The sequence below is a fragment of the Lepisosteus platostomus genome, chromosome 10, assembly GCF_059453375.1.
Source record: "Lepisosteus platostomus isolate fLepPlt1 chromosome 10, fLepPlt1.hap1, whole genome shotgun sequence".
Taxonomy (NCBI): Eukaryota; Metazoa; Chordata; class Actinopteri; order Semionotiformes; family Lepisosteidae; genus Lepisosteus; species Lepisosteus platostomus.
The window spans coordinates 17727171-17742883 of NC_142620.1; the positions used below are offsets into that span (position 1 = coordinate 17727171).

General features: G+C 35.8%; 1 protein-coding gene across 1 annotated transcript; it reads right to left on the minus strand.

Moving 5' to 3' along the window:
* Positions 1–5007: 5007 nt before the first annotated feature.
* zbtb1 (zinc finger and BTB domain containing 1) lies at positions 5008–14956 on the minus strand. Its single transcript, XM_088648526.1, has 2 exons — positions 14728–14956; positions 5008–11110 (listed from the first exon to the last, which is right to left on the minus strand). Exon 2 carries the CDS (start codon positions 11082–11084, stop codon positions 8991–8993), a length of 2094 nt encoding a protein of 697 aa, XP_088504652.1. The 5' UTR covers positions 11085–11110; positions 14728–14956; the 3' UTR covers positions 5008–8990.
* Between the last annotated feature and the right edge of the window lie 757 nt (positions 14957–15713).

Consider the following 15713-nt stretch of genomic DNA (forward strand, 5'->3'; position numbering starts at 1 on the left):
TATAAATAAAATAGAAAGATTATACAGCTGTGCTAAAATGAAAGTCAAGCATATACAGTAAATTACACAAAGAATTGCAAACTTAATTATATGAGTTCTTTCGAAAAATATCCAGAATAACTTCCAAAACATAATCAGTATATGGACAATCATCTTCATCAACATGCCAGTTGTGTGAAGGTGTAAGCTTATATTTTCTCACATTTTCTGTAATTTTACCTAAGCTTTGTATCAGATAGGAATCCTCTTTAAATGAGCAAGAAAGGAGCTACTACCACTTGTGAAGCGCCTACAATGTTAAAATCATCAATCCAAAACATTACATCTAAGAACATCCCAAAACATTAATATTTTAGCAACAGAATCATATTTTTCTCTGTTCCTCTTAGGGTGGGGTTTTTGAAATAGGAGCATAAGGTAACTAAAGCCAAACTAAGAAAATCTGTTTTTCTTTAAGTCAGCAGGACTTAGGAAAACTGTCACGTGCTGCTGTCAAAAAAAAAAAATAGACTATTCATATATAAAATGTAGGAAGATCAATTATTTAATTTAACCTCAATGAAATTATCTTTCTTTAATCTACATAACAGTCTCTTTATAGATTCACATGGCTGTAGACAGGGAGCACTAGCAGGCTGAAAGAGGAACAGGAGACACGCGGTTTAAGCCCAGCACGATATCCATTAATTTTATAACTGCTTTTCCTAATTCAGTGTTGTGGGGGAAACGGAATCTATCTAGGCAAGTAATGGGCTCAAGGATGGGACACTAGTCCATTGCAGGGATGAACCACAAATGCAGACATGCACTCACTCACACCTAGGGCCAGTTTCCCAGAAGCCAATTAACCTAACAGTACTGTATGTGTTTTTGGACTGTGGGAGGAAGCCCACGTGAACACAGGAGGAACAAACAAACTCTATGCAGACAGCAGCCCAGTGGCAGAATCGAACTCTGGGATCCAGTTCTGCAAGGCACCAAAGTTAGCCACTGCACTACCATGCTGCCCCCAACACAATATTATTTTTATTTTTGAATTAAAATAACCTGAATAAAACAAATGGTTGAAAGAATAATACAACAGAACTGTACCTTTCATCACTTGCACTCCGTTCCAGTGGTTAATTTTACCCTTATCCGATGATGTGTACTGCAGATGCCTCCATAAGATTGTGACAGAATTATTCTCTGATCAGTCTCAATCCTTACCTCTCTAGAGACCTAGAGAAAAGAGATATTTTGAACTCCAAAATAAAATTGCCTCACAACATCACCCCCAGTTTCATGTTATATATTATAATGTACTATTATATAAATTAATCAATATATACTGTACTATTATATTCATCACATTAATCAATATACTCAGTGTATGAATTACCACATTTTATGCCAATAACCAACTCCACTTTGTGCAGTGGGGAGCGTAGTGTGTAAAATAGCGAAAGTCTGCATTTTAGCAAACACCATGTGGTCTCTTTATCATCCCCCACCATCTCCTGTGCTTATACTGGGCAAATAGCAATAAACTAATTAACAGTGGGGAATTAAAACAATGCACAAAGAAAAAAAACTGTGCAAGAAGAAACTGTGAAATACAACACAGTCAGGTGAATGTGAAAAGCACACTCAGTGCAACAACATTTCTACATTAATAAGAGTATATGATTATTCAAAGGTTTTCTGCAAAACCTTTAAATTTGTAAAACAATTCCACGTGATTGTACATTTAAGTGAAAACTATAAATTTATTTATTTTTTTGTCTTATGAAACTTTCTATCACAAGTTTCAAGCACATATCAGGGAATTCTGGTCAAAGAATTACAGTCTGCAGGTCATAGTTTTATGTCATGCTTTGAGCAAAGGCATAGAATATCTTTGGTTGCCATGGGGTAAAATGTAAAGCTCACCCTTAATGTTAGTCATATCACTGGAAATCTCAGAACTTTAAGAGATTCAGGGAGATAAAGGGAAAATCTAGAGCATCCCTAGATAGAGCCACAGAGTGACCTTGACCAGAAGGCCACACACTTTTCACCCCCTACTAAAAGTGTACTGTTTCCATACACACCAGCTCACTCCTTCACCATCAGAGGTTCCCTTTTTACATATATCATCTACTTACATATTGTACAACACGCTGTGTTGTGATCACCATTGGATATTAGTCTAAAACAAAAAACTTTTTATCTGACAAAATCTAGATGTGATTTTCTCTGTCATCTGCTCAGACAGGGTGCATTGTACCGACATATTTCACAGACAGTAATTCTGTGAAGTTTAGTCTCAGCATACAACTGGTTACAAAATAAGGTTTGGGATTTTTAAAAAATAGATCTGAAACAGGGGGTGGCAACCCTACAGTATATAAAATGGATAAAACAGCTAGAAAATGAATGGTATTTTATTGGCAAAAAAAAGACTTACCATCAATAATCATTATAATAATAGGTACATTATTCAATGCAATGCATTGACATAAGAAAGATTCCTGGAAGACACATGAAAAATTCAAAACTCTGTAAATACATTAAAACCTGTATTTTCTGCCATCTATTGGACGTTTCTGTCCATTACACATCCTAACTATAAAACATGGCATCTCTTAAATGTTACTAGCAATGTTTGGGTTAATGCAATGGTAAAGGTAAAATTAATTATTCATAGCATTAAAAATGTAACTATGTTAGCTGCCACATAAAAATGTTAATGCCTATGATTCTCTAATCATGAATGATAAAGAGTGGAAGAGAAACATGCATTTGGTCCTTAATGCATAAGGTAATTACAGATTAAGTTAAGTAATTTCAGTTAAATTACAGAATCAGTTAAATCTTAATTCATACAAATAACAGCATTATCAATATTAGAACACATTCATATTACACCAAAACAAAAACAAACTGAAGGAAAATTGCTAACACAATAGACTTTTATATTGACTGACTATTTTTTCATGGAAACCATAAATATGATTGTCTTGTGCTGTACCAAAGGTGATTTCAAAGCACATCTTAATTAAAAATAGACTGGCGGATTCTAAATAATTTCTATATAGTGTTTACCCAAATCCTTCCAAAATACTCCAAAACAAGTTTCTCTCCCACAACAAGTTTCATTTAAAAAAAAAGATTTTAAAAATATTTTATGCCCAAGCAACATAGCCATTCACTCAGACATTCACACAGTCTATGGAAACAAAATACTTGCTGTGACTTACCTTTGATGAAGAAGATCAACTTCACAATCATTTACCTCATACAGTACTGTGCATTAAACTAAACAAAATATGTTTAGAGTATTGTATACATATATAGTTGCCTTTTAAATAGTTTTAAATGTTTTTAAAAATAATAATCATTGATTTAAAAAAATATAGACACTCTCCTGGGCACAACTTCTAATACAACGACATTTCAAAATGACCTGTTACTGTCTGAGACCGTGGAATATGCTGTTCAAATGAATAATGGTAAAAAAACAACAACTAAGTGAAAGTGTTTGAAATATTGCCCCCTATTGGTAGTTTTCAAAATTAATACCACAAAATCTACATAATACAGAAATCATATTAAACTTTGATGTATACTGTATTACATATTGTTAATAAAAAGTTGTATTACTGCCAATACCATCCTGAGTATTATATATTTTTAATGAGAAACTAAAATTTAAATGAAGTTTCTCTCCATTTCTAGTTAATCTGTGAGATTGCTGCATTGCATCAGGATTCTAGGAGTGTATCAAATACCGAAATCCTTAGGACACAAAAAAGATTAAAGCAAAAGCAGAGCGAACCTGTAACTGAAATAATAAGAAGGACTTCATCTGCCAAATATTTATTGCTACACTGTGCCATCTGTTTTCTAAAACCTTCACACAAATAAAGACAAATTTGGTTAACCTCGAGGTAGAAACACACTAGCTGTCTATTATCTACTGTATACTGCATATTGAAGTGAATGGTAGTCCAGTTCATGGAGTAACTTGCCAGAAGATGCTTACAGAATAGTCTCTCAACAAACAGACACAACAGACACTTTTGCAGCCCTTAAAAATGTAGGAAGCATGAGAAGAATCCTGTAAGTTGTTCCAGAATTGCTCCTGTATAATAATACACTGAGAACTGTCTGTGTTTTAGCCTATTTAGACATTCTTGTTGCATCTGAATGTGTTACTTCACCATATAAAGCAATAGGACATTATCCTTTGGATCACATGCTTCATCCTGCAAATTATGCTTTGTGTCACAAGATTTAAGCACATGGCCAATTTACACTGCCGCACTATGACTTTGTTATGTCTATGACATATAGTAAGAAGTAAGACATAATAAGAGATACTGAGAAGCATTAAAAATACAAATGAATACTGAAATCAATGCCTCTCAATACATACTGTAGACTAACTTTTTACCAAAAGGCCTGACATGTCAGGCAATGGGGATGTAGCATGTAGTTCTCAGTAAATTTAAGTCTGTTCCTGGGCAGTATACTTCACATTGCATCCCCCTGAAAATACAATAGCACTGAATTAAATATTATGTTCCATATTTTTGAGATAATTGAGAAATACTGTTTGATTAGAACACAGGCCTTGGAATCCTCACTATGACTAAATTCAAAGGGTGATTTTCTAGAGCGGCAATATTTTGCAGTCTTCAGCTACATTAAATGATTTCAAATCTTTAAAAGGCCAGTTTTAACTTTGTTAAATGGCACAACAACTACACTATAGAATTGCTACACTAACAGTAGAGGGTGAAGTGTGTGTAATGCTGATAGAGTAGAGTAACTGGCAAAATAGAACACCTAATTTTGCATTACTGATTCAAAATCAACTGTAGCCATTAAAAATGTAGTAAAGTTGGGTCTTGCACACTTTTCAGAGTGCTGCTAGACCACATTCAGGCTGAATAATAGAAATCCTACCATACTTCTGTGAGCAGTAGTACCTGTACTTCAATGTAATGTGAATGTTAGTATAGTAAAAAACAAAACAATGGATTAACTCTAAGCATTCAAACCTTTATTTATGAATTTAGGAGCACAGCTAAAAAAAAGGGATAGGATAAGTCTTGTAACATTGGTACTGTAGGTCACGATCCAACAGAACAGCTGTTACTCAAGATGGAGTAATATAGTGCAAATTATAAAATCATTCAGTGAAATAAAAAAATAATCGAAGAATTATTCCATTTTGACCACAACATCTTTGGTAGAGTATGAAGTTTGTGATGTGCCAATACATTTCTGCAAAACTCCTTTGGATTTGGAGTTCTTTCAGTAATTGTCAGTATATTTTGCTTCTCTGGAGTACTCTGTGTACAGTACATCATTAAAATATTGTAACAATGCATAACCCTCAGAAATTATCATCTACAAAAACATATCTTTTCATGGATTGACATGTCTGTGGTGTTTCAAGTACATTTTAGTCATTTATTGCAGTTTAATTTTACAGCTTTTAATATATTAAATGTTTCACCTTAAATAGTGACACTGATAAAATGAACATACCGACATGCTTTGAAATGTAATATATTCAAATATACAAGTTTCAGTAACTTCAGCTTAAAAATGAGTAGGATCTCTACAAAATTAGATGTTGTGGTATTATTTAAATTTCATTACTGCTTGTACATTTGTAACTAATTTCCAGAAATTCTGACGGCAATGTGATCAATTATCATGAAACAATTTGTTCACAATGTATAAATAAAAAAGTTCATTTTGTACCTTAAATCTTTTGCAATATGAGAAACAACATTCTGCCATGCAAGTAAATTAAAGTTAAATGGAAATGTTTTATTTATCTTAGTATAGAATTAACTGCCTCTAAAATTGTCAATTATATAGAATATATTTAAAAGACCAAATGCACATGGTTTAAAATATGCAAGGACAGTTATAACCCTAAATATTACCACTGAATGAAAAGATGTAACATCAAATCCATCAATATGTGCTTTCCACAAACAAATGTCCGTCAACATATTGCTGTAATGTCTACCAGGTTTTATTACAGTATGGATGTTGTGAGCCTAAATGTTTAAAGGCCTTTACTCCAGAGATCCCTTTGCCTGTGTAACTTTAAAAATTAAATAATCAGATGACATATACAATAAGTGTATACACAGTCACAGACATTGAATATTGGCAACATCCATCTCTACTATTTTTATTTGGGGGGGGGGGGTAAATAAAACTTTTTAAACTACATGATACTACATGTCTTCCAAGTTTACTGAAGTGAAAGACAGTCTTTAGACACTTATTTATAGTACTACAGATATACATATTCACAACCTGTATATTATTTAATTCATTAGAACCATTTACTCCCAGCTGCTGTTCAATAAACTTAGAAGAGGTGATACTGTCAGTTTAAAAGACAACTTTTTATAGCTAGGGCACTAGACTTGTAGCAGGAGGGGTTCCAATCTCAGGTGAGATACTGCTGTTGTATCTTTGAGCAAGGACCCACACTTAGATTGTTCCAGTCGAATATCCAGTTTTACAACTGAGCATAAATTAAAATGATGCCAATATCAATTACATTTTAGAAATCAGCAGATTGCATTTTTGTAAGTGTAGGCTGGCGATACTTCTATTTTTGAATACATGGATAAATTATTAATTGTAAAGGGTTTGAAATAATGAATGTGAGGTGTATGTGATGTGCATCACAGTTGAACTATACACAGTGTAAGGCAGGATAATATAAGGGGTAGTCAAATAATTACCTTTTTTACAGGAGAATGTGATAGCATTAGGCTTAAAACATTAATAGTGTTTTTCTTGAACACTGCAGCTGTGCTTCAATAAACTCTTCAATCCTGACCCTGTTCTAAGAAGGGGCATCTTATGTTATGTTATTATTGAAGCATCACCGGGTATCATAAGACACAAACGTGTAGTTCATGACACCTAACAACTGAGTTTCATGTAAAAAATTGGATACACAAAAGTCTAAATCTTCATCAGCACCATCTTTTTTTCCATACGCACTTCTAAGGCTAAAATTAAGTTTGATTGTCCTTTAAACAAGCAGAGTGTATACCACACCTGGGTGCAAAAGCCTTATGTCTGGAAAATGACGACTGTCATATACCATTATGTCTTTGCTAAATGAATGATGAAAGAAATCAGTGAATCGATAAACAGATTTGAAATGGATGAAGGCTTCATTAAGGAATGATAAACCAATGATAGACATTAAGAACAGACCAAATGTGGATATGAAGCAAAGGAACGTTTTGCAACACAAAACCTAAGGTGCATAACATACAGTAGGAATTGTTGTACTAATACAATATCTTTTGGTAAAACGGTTTTGGAGTAAATGGTGATACTGAAAGAAAACATACCAGTTATAATTGCTGCCCACTGCACTACATGCTTTTCAAAAATATTATATTAATTTGAATGAAAATTATTTTTATACTTACATTTATGCATCCTTGTCATCAATAAAATGGAGAATGAACAAAAAACTGAATTAAAAGTAAGCTCCTTTGTATTTTAATAACTGGTATGAGAGAGAATGCTTCTGTCGTTTTGTGGTATGTATCATGGATACATTCTTTAACTAAATGCAGGTAATGAAATGCACTAATGCTAGTTGTTGCTTTAAGGGCAATGTCTTGTTACATTAACTGAAAGCAGGAAATAATCCTGACCTGGGACCTCAGCCATGGGAGGAATTATCTTGATGTAATTTTGTTTTCATTCTCCCATTTAATTTATGGCCAAGAGCAATTAAATGGGAGGATGAAAACAAAATCACATCAAGATAAGATTAAATTGCTATAACAAAAGGATCATTATTATATTGGATGAGAGATTTAAGGAACGCATGCAGCACTGTGAACAGCAATGACAAATATAACATGTTTATCCTTAACACATGGGTGTGTTCCATAACCTGTTGCATTTCACATAAATCGTATTTACAAAAAAGACTTTAAATGAAATCATGTCATTCATCAGCCTCAGAATTTGCCTCTCTAAAAAACATTTGGTTTACATTCTTATCAACTTCCTAGCCTTTTACAAAACCTTTTAAAAAATAGAATGACACTCCTTATCAAGGACTTTCAGCAAAAGTCCATAGTCAAAAAAGCGATTGAGCAGTGATTACTCATTTACCCTGCCATGAATTCTTTAAAAAAATGCTTTTAAAGAGACACTGTTTTAAGATGCATGCTTTACAACGTGTTCTTTTCATATTATTGGCAGACAGAATCCCATCTGATGTCCAACCCACAGTTCTGCGTTTTGCATCTCTCCCATGTGTCCAAATCACATGAACTATACTATCTACTTTTTTCTCTCCTAAAATTAAAGATACAAATAATTCACACATACTGTATATGTAATTCAGAGTTAAAATATAGGATGTAACATACACAAAGGATGTAAAATTGATTCAATGCTTCTTCTATATTTTATACAAAATGAAACCTCACATAAAATAGTATGCAAGTTAAGGGAAGGTAAATAATATTTGTACGGCACTTTTGGTCTGTGTGCTTTCTTTTAGCAAGCCGAGCTGAAGAAAATCTTTCTTCTGTGTCACTGCAACTGAAATAAGGTATTACACCTTGGAAACAAAGCAAACATCTTGCAAACGAGAAAAAGCACAGCCAATAATGGCAATGACACATACAATAAGATTTGCTTAGTTTATACTGATAACTAAAAGCCTTTTTTAACTGAAAAACCCATAAGTGAGGATACAACGCCCATTAAGCACTCACACCATATAGTCTGAAATAATGTTCATAAAGTTCAAAACTGAAAATGTAACACTATACGTAAAGCTTCTGGCACTAATTACCTTTAGACATATAATAAAACACAACCATAAAAAAACTAATTATGGAGAAACATATAATATTATGGAGTACATCCTAAGTTATTTGGTACTTGGGTGAATACAGTCTTTTTCACATTTATGGCTTTTATAACAAAATCTTCCATCTCCCTTATATTTTTTTGGCATGTTTTGAGTTATAGTGGCTCCTCATGTCTTTCCTCAAGCGGAACTTTTCTCCACACACTCCACAGATATACAAATGTACGTCCATATGCAGCTCTAGTTGTTCATTGTTGGGAAATATCTGGAAGCATACTTGGCATATGGTCTCCCCTGCAGACAGGTGGGAGATCATGTGACGTACGTGATCGTGTTTTAGAAAGGTACCTTGATCGCACACCGGGCAGACATAGCGAGCCATGCCTTTATGCATGTCATTGTGGAGACGTAGTTGGCGCTCTCTAAGAAACTGCTTCCCGCACGTCTGGCAGGTGAACTGCTTCTCCTTGGTGTGAACTGTGTAGTGTTCCCGAAGGTGACACCGCTGGTAAAACCCTTTCCCGCAAATACTGCAGAAATGTTTCCGTCGGTGATCCCGGTCTCCTTCCTCCACCAGGCCAGACCTGTAGAGGTCTTGATCGGGACACTTGACCATGTGCTCCACTACCAGTTTCTCATTCTCAAAATGCAGGCCACAGTGTGGGCATCGGAAGGCAAAACAAGCATCTTTGTACATCTGGCAAGACCCAGCTATATCGCCATCGTAGCTCATATCGGCCTCTAACAGGCCTTCGTCCATGGTCTGTTTCTCCCCGCCAATGGAGTCTTCCCCTACCGAGTCAGTTTCCACATCCTGGGTTTCCCCACACCTCTCTGCATGTTCTTGTAACTGCCTACCTTTGATTAAAATCTGGCCACATTTTCCACAAGCACAAATGTGCCCCATGTGACTGGAGATATAATGGGAAGACTGATCTTCTTCAGTCAGCAGAATTCCACAAAGCTCACAAGGCAAATAGAGAGTACCTTGTCTTTCCTCTTTTATAGTGCTGACCTTGGTTAATGTACCCTTGTCTTCCCTGTTTGGCAAATGGCCATCAAATGGGCTATTGCTGTCTTCCAAGCCAGAAATGCCAGCTTCCTCATCTTTGTCATCCACAAGTTGGACTTTCATCATATCCTCATACCCAGAATTTTGTGTGCTTGAACCATCTATACTATGCTCTCCAACCTGAACCACTTTTATGCTATCTATTTCCAATGGAGAGCTTTCTTCTGGCTCAATTTTGATAATGATGGTATTTCTAGAGGACTTTGATTTATTCTCTGCTCCTGTCCCAACAGACTTGATCACAGTTTCTTTATTGAATGTTTCACTGTCAGACTTTTGCTCTTGCCAGTCACTGTCCATTTTGCCAACATCGCTGTGGTCTTCTGATGACTCCGAGGCTGAACTTTCCATCTTGCTGCTATCATTATCAGCTCCCATCCTGATCTTGGGGGGTTGGAATGCTTTTCTGTTCGTGCACGTGAGAATGTGCTCTATCAGCAATTTTTCACAGCTGAACACAAAGCCGCAGTCGTCACACGTATATGTTCGTCCAAAGCGAGGACGCTCCTTCATGGAAGAACTTCTTCCAGAGGGTTTTTTGCGCAAGTCACATGGCTGGTCTGACACATTGTCCACATGAGGCAGCACATGAGACACCACTATGTCTTCCATCTGTCTGCTGCTGCTTGTGCTACTACTTTGCACTGTAGAGGTCAAGCTTGTGGCTTGCTGCAACCGATCACCTTCCACACTGCTCTGCTTCTGTTGTTCATACATGCGAACGCCAAACATCATTTTGCTCTTCATCAGGCCCAAAGTTGTAGATGAAGAAGAAGGGGTTAGACTTGTACTTCTGATATCTTTCAGGTCCTCAAGAGACTCTGGAATATAATACATCTGCAGATAAATCATAGCAGCTTTGAGCTCCTCAAACTCATATGGGCCAACCACTATTCTCCCAAGATACATCAGCTGGAGGATAAGATCAAAGCATTCGGCGCTAATCTTCATGTTGCTGAGGTTCAGACGGGCCATAACCTGTTGGTCTTTGATAAACATCATTCTGAAGTAGGAGCTGCAGGCTGCAAGGACAGCTTTGTGAGCCCGAAAGTAAATATCTCCGATGGCGATGCAGCAGTCACAAAGAAACCCCCATTCTCTCTGGTTATTCAGCTGTTGCAGGACATGCTCACTGTGGCTGGGCTTGGGCATTGCGTAGTGTTTTCTTTATGTTTTGCCTAAAAGATTAAAAAAAAAACAATGTTGACACAGTTGTAATTACTAGTGAAAATAACATCAGTACTAATTCCACTTTGAATGTTTCTACATATTACATTTACTCCCTTTTAAAAACCGTAATTAAGTATTGCAATTTCTTTAATATTTGGAATATATTCTGCATTCGAAAGATCACACCAAGGAACTCATTCATCTTGTGCATTAAAGTTTGATGGCAAGCTTAGGTTTCAATATTAAGCAAGGCATTTTAACAAATACATATTTTACAAAAAGAACATTTAAAAAATTGAAAAAGTATCTGTAGCACTTCAGTATTATAAATGATAAAGATACTGTAACATTACCTTTTAAGATGATAATGTTATATAATAGGTTATTTTAGTTTCTACCATCCAAAAGAAACCAACTTCTATTTAAATTTGAATAAGTATTATCAGCAGGTATTATCAGCTCATATTTATTTATTATATGATATATATATATATGATTTAATCCAGTTTAAATTAATTCAGAATAATAAATAAATTCAGATGCAACAAAAAACTATTTACCCCTCACACAGAAACTGGAGAATGGGCTTAATTTGTAAAGTCATAGCTCTTGTCATGTTTAACTTTTACCTTGTTTTTATGCTATGTTAGCAGAAAATATTAATTCTGCTACTTAACCTGAATTTAATCTGATGGAGTTCTACTGGTTTCTCTTCTTTGGCCTCTGCTTTCAAACTTTATTTTTTGCTCTGATCTCATCCAAAAATCCTTGAAAGATTATTATGATTTTGTACCTATTGCCTCTACATTTTCTATATGATTAGAACTCAGGCATAGATGCCTGAGGATTTTCCACAGCCTTGGCTAACATATACAGTAGGCTGCAATCTTACTACTGGACTTCCAGATCACATCTACAGTGGGACTCAACTTCCGCTAGCACGTTTCATCTTCCATGAAATAATCCTACCACTTTCACCATTTTGAACACTGCTGCAATAATCTACTTACACGAGTCCCATCTTTGATTCAGAATTTCAACCAGAAACAAATGGCATGGATACATTACATCATTGCTGGTTGGCCCCACAATGGCAGATTTTCAACTGCGTGCAAGAATATCTATTAATCAAAATATCCCTACATTCTATTAGTTGAGATTCATCACCTGAACTACTCTTCCACTATGTTTTAGTAGAAAACTGATAGCCACTCATTCTGGACAGCTTTTATCTTCAATACCTAAGAATGGCTCTTTTTGAGCTTATATCAAACGGGGCTTAAAACTTGTGCAAATCCAACATTAGTCCCTAAAAGAAGAGTTATCATTGCAAGCTATGGAACACCATCAATCAGTACTCTCAGTGACTTGAAAACGACCTTTCTGTATTCAACCCTCAAGTAAACTAAAATAATTTAACCACTTTCATTGACAAAAAAACTGTAAAATAAAACATGAACACGAAGAGGTAGAATACACAGCATCTACAATTATTCATCAATTCAATTTCTAACCACTTCATTCCATTCGGGGATGCAGGGGAGCTGGAGCCTATCTCGACTGACATATACCAACCAACACTTCACACATTCTAGACGGCTGCATCCTGTATGTGCATGGAGTTTGTATGTTCTCCCAGTGTTCAGGTGGATTTTCTCCAGGTGCTCCTGTTTTCTCCCACAGCCCCGAGACATAGTGTTGTGTTAAATGGCGTCTGAGAAAACTGGCCATTTATGGTGTGAGTGTGCATGTCTGTGTTTGTCTCTGTGTGTGCCCTACGATGGACTGGCGCCCCATCCATCCATACGGTATTCTTCCCTGCGCCTGTTGTTTGCCATGATAGGCTCCAGCTCCCTTATGGCCCTGTATTGGATAAAGCTGTTATAAAACGGTTGGATGTATCAGCTTTTCAATGCATTGCTGGGAAGCAAAACAAATGGTTATTGCTGGGAAATTTAAATAATTTACTCCAGGTTAAAGGCTGTAATTAGTGGATGGACAATAAACTCAAAATAGCTGGTATGCAAATACATAGCTGCTCTATCTTTTAATCAAGGCCCACGGTTCGAACAGTTACTAAATAAGACACAATGACATGAAAGCCCTACAAATCAAAGTAATATTGCCTAATTTTAAACGCTTTGCTCATTAATTGCCATGTATTGTAATATTAAAACTACCAATATAATTTAATCAATGAAACATAAACCTAAGATAACCTTTATTAAGCAAGACTACAGTGTATCAACAGCCAAATGTTATAACACATACGTAGTCTTGATTCGATTAATTTGTATAACCGCTAATATACTTTACAAAATATAGTTCAATATCAATTTCTAATGCATATTGTTGAATTGCACTAGAAACACCGTTCCTCGGGGGTAAATAACTATACTGTTACATAGCGAGCTTTATTAAGAAAACACAAGCGGTAAATAATTAACATTAAAAATAAGTAGTACTAGGAAACATTTCAACGAATGTGTGCAGAGGTAAATACGAAACCAAAAGAACCAATATTTTGGATGATCTTATATATTATTCATTTGTAATCTTCACAGCAGATGCTCTTAAAAACACGTACAGCATTTGCAATCTTTGGCTTTCACTGCTGTCTGGGTCTGTGAACCACCATGAAAACGTGTTTACTTTACCATAGCAATACTGCTGTGCTTTATACCAGTCGGAGCGTGGGCTGTGTCGGTAGTCAGCACTGAGTACAGTAATTTGCAAAGCTTCCAGTACTGTACGTAATAACCTTGCGGGCAATTTAACCGACTAAAAATATACTATATAATTCATAATGCCAAACTCTAAATTCAGTACCTCACACACGCATTCAACTTTATCAGCCTTCCAAATATATATGCAAATGTCAGTGCTGACTATTTTGGGACTTCACCCACCCCGCAGTTGCTAAGTCAAAGTATGTAGCTGTTAAGTTTTAAAAACACTTCTGTCTGTACTTTGTCAAAAATGGGTTAAGCACCTAAACACTTCATAGCACTACAACAGTTAAAACATTTTATACAGTACGTACTGTACAAAAGTAAATCAAATCCTATTTGAATTTTCTTCTTGTACAACTTAGGGAGGGTATACAGTAAGAACTATTCTTTCAAAGCTTTCCTTCGACAGCTTCCCAAACCACTACCGCTGCTTAATTTATATGTTGCATGAATTAGTTCAATAATTTAAAAAACACTTTATTCAAAACTTTTAACAATGGCATCATACAGTATCTCCGACCTCGTCGCTGACAGTTTAAAGAGGGGTTTCAATGTCCCGCCCACGCGCATTTTCATTGGCCTATTTCGTTAAGATGGAATCATGCGGGCACTAGAGCTGTCAATCATACCGCACTAAAAACTCATTAAAAGTATACAGCAAAATAATGTCTAATTCGGTCTTTTTCTCTTGTGAATATTAGCGTTATTTATCCGTTCGCGGCAGCTTTCTGCTAAAAAAAAAAACTAAGAGCTCCCAAAGAGAGCTGGTGCAATACTGACTGTCTCAAGTCTCACGCACCACCACCCCCGCGCTACTTCCCGCATTCACGCTCAGAAAAAAAATAAAGGAATTACCATCCTCAAAACCTGTCAACACTCACAGTGCTACTCACCAGCAGGGAAGGAAGCTGCGACTAAATGACTAAAAAAACTCCAATCGCTGTCTGTGTTGCCGAGGGTTCAGCTTTTCTTCTTTAATCCCTGTATAAAGTTGTGGCGAGAATAATGCAGAAAGGCGAACCCCTCCTGCAGCACGGATGAAAAGAACTTCCGCACAGCCGCTCTCGGCAACATCACCGCACTGAGGCTGCTTGAGCCAGATCCAGCCCTGCTCACGCAAATCCAGCCCTCCTGCAGCCTGTCATTACAGTTTCTCCCACCATCACATTTACAAGTACACGACAGCGTGACAGAAATGCAGAGAGAAAAAAAAATCTGTCGTTTCATCTAAACTAAACTAAGAATGAAGCAGTTTCAGGAAGTTTTGAACAGAAATGCTATGTCTAGATGCAGTGGACATAAAGGGACGATTCACAGTATTGTACAGTATTTCTGTTGCAATGTCCTTTGGCAATCAAAATATTATCCAACTCAGTTCTGAAGTCCCTCATATTTATTTTTTTCTGTATAAACTGTGAATTGTGTTGTGTTAATAAGAGGTGGGATGGTGGTGGGCTGAGTTACTGTACAATGCGAACAGAAAAATATAAATGTAAACACCAAGGCAATTATTATTGTTATTATTATGATGATAATTTGTATACAGACAGTAAACGATGACAACCTTTACATTTGTTTTTAAAATAAACTTATTTACATTTTCTAAAATATTTTATTAGACTAGTTACAATAAAAGTGTAAGTTATTTCAAAGTATAAGGTTCTTCACATAATATTTTGGGAAGAGACATGGAAATAAAGTTTGTTTAAATGAACCAATAAGCCAAGCCCCCTGAACTATATAACAAAGATGCGTAAATAATGAAGAGTCACATGTGGTCAAGTCGTTTTGCAAATTTGCTCACGTGAGAAAGATTTCTTCTTTAACATCACGCACAATAATAACACTGCTGAAATATAAAAAAGGAGTGTTTTATCAT